This window comes from Rhagoletis pomonella, unplaced genomic scaffold (genome assembly GCF_013731165.1).
Source record: "Rhagoletis pomonella isolate Grant_MI unplaced genomic scaffold, Rhpom_1.0 Rhpom_scaffold_00002, whole genome shotgun sequence".
NCBI classification, from domain to species: domain Eukaryota; kingdom Metazoa; phylum Arthropoda; class Insecta; order Diptera; family Tephritidae; genus Rhagoletis; species Rhagoletis pomonella.
In genome coordinates, this window is record NW_023458556.1 from 28,144,906 (window position 1) to 28,148,890 (window position 3,985).

The following is a 3,985-nucleotide window of genomic DNA, read 5'->3' on the forward strand; positions in this document are numbered from 1 at the left end:
ACAATAGCAACACTCATTGGCATGATACAAATACGACATTTGCAATACGATTGGTATCGCAGCTTCTCATTGGATGATATATTGTTAGTTGGCGCGCAGACTGGCTCCTTCTTATATAACATCTTCACAGTGATTGCGGGTCATTTTACATTGCGTAGCGATGATATGTTAGTGCCGCTGAATGCACTCGCCTCCATTGTGCAAACAGCTTGCCAAACGTTATTCATATTGGATGCTAGTCGGCGACAAGCCATCAAACCAGAGCATATACGGAAGAAACCCGGACGAGAAATTGTTACTTTCATGTTGGTGGTGAATCTAGCGATGTGGGCTATCAGTACGCTCGAGAAATCACGCGCCGAATCGCATCCGATACAGCTGAATTTCTACGGTCTGTGGGCGTGGACGATAATAACGCACGTCTCAATGCCGCTAGCAATATTCTATCGTTTTCACTCAACCGTTTGCCTCTGTGAAATCTGGAAGCGCGCGTACAAGCTCAAACCGACCTATATGTGAGAGTTTGCGCGCGAGCGCATTGCAAGCATTGCGCAACAGCAACAGTTCTGTGAAGATCTCAAAACCAATCTGTCGTACTGCTACTGCTCGACAACACTGGCTGGTGGCGAACTCGAGACCGTCGAAGAGGCGGAGAGTGGCGAGAGCAACGGCTACGAAGAAGATGACGAGGGTGAGGATGGCGGCAATGGTGACGTTGGTGGTGCTGGTACCGATACGACCGCAGCGGTGCTGGAAAGTGGCACCGGCACGGCAGCGACCGAAGAAGAGGAATTGGAAACGACAGAGGGTGATGGATTGGAAGTGAAACAACGACCAAAACAAACGAAACCGAATGGCAGCGAACAGAGAAAGAAGCAGCAGCAGCAGCGGCAGCCGGAGCAAAAACCCAGGCAACGACATGTCAAGTTAGTGGGTGTTGGTGATAATGGTAATGATGGTAATGGAGATGGTGGTGGCGGTGGTGGTAAACCTTCCGCTTTTTGTCCGGTATTCGTGATAAATGGCGAATGAGTTTACGCAGATTTTGAGTTCATTGATGCGGGTAGTGATCGTGAACTCACCTTCGTTTAAGGTGACAGTTTGTATCTAAAGCATTTAGCGCAGACAGGCAAACCGCTGGGGGTAATATGTAAGATAGCCAAGGATAGGTGAGTTTATGCGAAAGTGTTATGGGATCGATGGTATGATCAACTCGAAAACAGAAAGACAGGATTGAGACCGACAGAGTTATGTGGGGAGAGGAAACTGTGCAATTTCTATTTTTCGAAGCAGCAAACATATCCTGTGAGTTTATTACTTGAAATATATTATATTAAAAAATATAAGCATGAAAAAACCCAATCATATTACTATGTAGTACATAGTATTGAAATTTATAGTGGCAAAAAGAAAACTAACCCCTTCTGGACCGTAAGCCTATAATTAAAAATACATACGACGAATTGAGAACTTCCACTAATTTTGAACGCCGTAAAAAAAATTTCATAGAATATTATAAGGGAAAACATTTCTTCCCAATTCAATTTCCAAATTTGTTTTCCTATAAAATTTGTAGATAATGCCCAAAAATTTTTTTTTCTTATATATGCTACATTTTTGCTCTTTAGGTAAACATATTCTTTTAAGGAAATATTTTTTCAAATTTTTTTTTTTTTAACAATAAGTTTTTTTCTCAAATCTTATTTTTCTTAATACAAATTTTTTAGGAAAGTTAATTTCATTATTTTTTCTTTTTCGCTAAAAATTATATTGATTATTTTTTTCTAAAATTTTCTATTTTTTTTAAATCATTTTAATTTTTGAAATTTCTTTTTTTCCAAAAACTATTTTTTTTGTAAACGTAAGTTTTTTCTCTCATTTTTGGTAAATTTTTCTAGTTTTGGAAAGAATTTTATTTCTCGTTAAAAATTCGTGGGAAAGGTTGCTAAATAAAAATGTGCTTTACACGATTACCTTATGAGTGGAGAAACTCTTTGGATTTTTATAGCAAAAGGTGTCGTAGTGAAAACCAGCCCTAAAGGGTCATCCATTTTGCGCTTGGGAAAGTAAAGTTCTGCCACAGTCACCCAAACTGGTATTTGTTTTGTTAAAATCTTTTCCAATCAAAGAATGGCAATAATTTAAAAAAAAACCCTCTACAAAAAAAATTATTTTTTTCATATATACATTGTTTAGAAATAAAGTTTTTTTAAAAACCCCCTTTTCCAAAAATTTATTTTTTTCATAGATACATTTGTTTAGAAATAATTTTTTTTATGAAAAAAATAAATTTTTTGAAAAGGGGGGTTTAAAAAAAATCATTTTTAGACATTTTAGAATAGAAATAATTTTTTATTTCTCTATAAAAATTATTCCTTTTTCTGGAAGTCAGTTTTTTCGAATGTTTGGTAAATTTTTGTAAAAATATCTTTTTCCAAAATTTAGTGCAAAAAATAGTGGTGGTGGCCAAAACTGCTTCAAGCTGTCTAGTCATACTAATTGATGCCCACCACCTCACTAAAGGGAGGGGAATGTATGTGCAAAAAAAAAAAAACAACTCAAATAAAATATGACGGGAGGCAAGTAAAAAAACCTTTGAAAACTCCCATTTTTCGATATTCGTACTAGGTATTTTCTAGAAACATTTTATAAGATACGCGACTAGAATTATCGAAAATCATAGAAAAGTTAAACGAAATTGTTGCAGAAAACGACATTTAAGAAGTAGAATTGATATACAAAATCGTTTGTAGTAATTCTAAAGCCACTTCAAATACTAGGGAATATAATCAAAAATGTATCCATACAATAAGAAGAAGGTATTGAAAAAGTGTTATAAATTTCTTAAAATCCACTAAAATTCATAATACTCAAAAAACTGTATAATGAGTAACAATAAACTTTAGTCAAATGATATACGGACCCACCATAAACCACCATTTCGGACGAAAAATTCATTGGCATGCAAAAAAAAACTTCCAAAAACGATAAATTAAAAAGCAAAAATTAAGCAAATGTCAAAGAAAACTACATAAGTAGTTTTTCGAACGATGAACAACAAACAAATAACCCACGCATACATCTACACTCAACTGAAAGTCATACAAATCTTACATTCATACATGCAAATAAGCAAATAAATATTTTTCGATGTGCATTCATTTATTTTACTAACCAATAAAGAATAAAATATTATTTTCTTTTGAATTTTCCTACACCTGAAATAGAATATACATACGTACATATATACATACATACATATAAACATTGATGAATTCTCCTCAAAGTACATAAATGAATAGTTAAATTACCAAACCAAGAAGAGAAAAATAACTGACAAACATGTTTGAAAATTGAAGTGATTTAATAAATAAAGAGAATGTAATGATTGTGAACAATATTGAATAAAACAGTTATACATATGTAGTACATACATTCATATATGGAAAATGTAGATCGATATGCATATAACACAGCGTAGTTTGAAGTAAACCAGAAAATATGCGATTAACAGCGGATATAGAAACTTTAAAGCCGATTTTAAATGCATACGAAAATAACCTAAAAGTCTAGAAAATCAAGAGAAATGCCATGAGCATTAGGGTGGTCCTTAAAAATATGGACATGATGGAGTATCCCTTGATTTATACTTTCTACGTACAAAATAAAGACGTCCACGAAGGTTGATTTTTTTCTTTAAACCGCGAAAATTCAACAAAATGTTTTACTTTGGCTAGCCATAAATCAGCGAAAATATTATAAATTTATCAGATTTCAAATGCAAAAATTTTTTTCAATGTTTGCGATTTTTCAAAAAATTTAAATCTCTACAACCCTGGCATCGACCACTAAAAATTGGTTTTAAATTTTGAAATATTCGTGCAAATTTTCCCCCATACAAAATTTTGATGTTAATAATTTAAGTACAACCCTAATCAGCATGTATGTAGATGTATGTATGTACAATATTTAGCGATACTATGTA

At 33.6% G+C, this 3,985-nt stretch overlaps 1 protein-coding gene across 1 annotated transcript; it reads left to right on the forward strand.

Moving 5' to 3' along the window:
- On the forward strand, positions 1-622 carry LOC118733381 (proton channel OtopLc-like; the record flags this gene model as incomplete). Its single annotated transcript, XM_036462746.1, is given in 1 exon segment — positions 1-622. A coding segment is annotated over 1 exon segment (498 nt). The 3' UTR covers positions 520-622.
- Between the last annotated feature and the right edge of the window lie 3,363 nt (positions 623-3,985).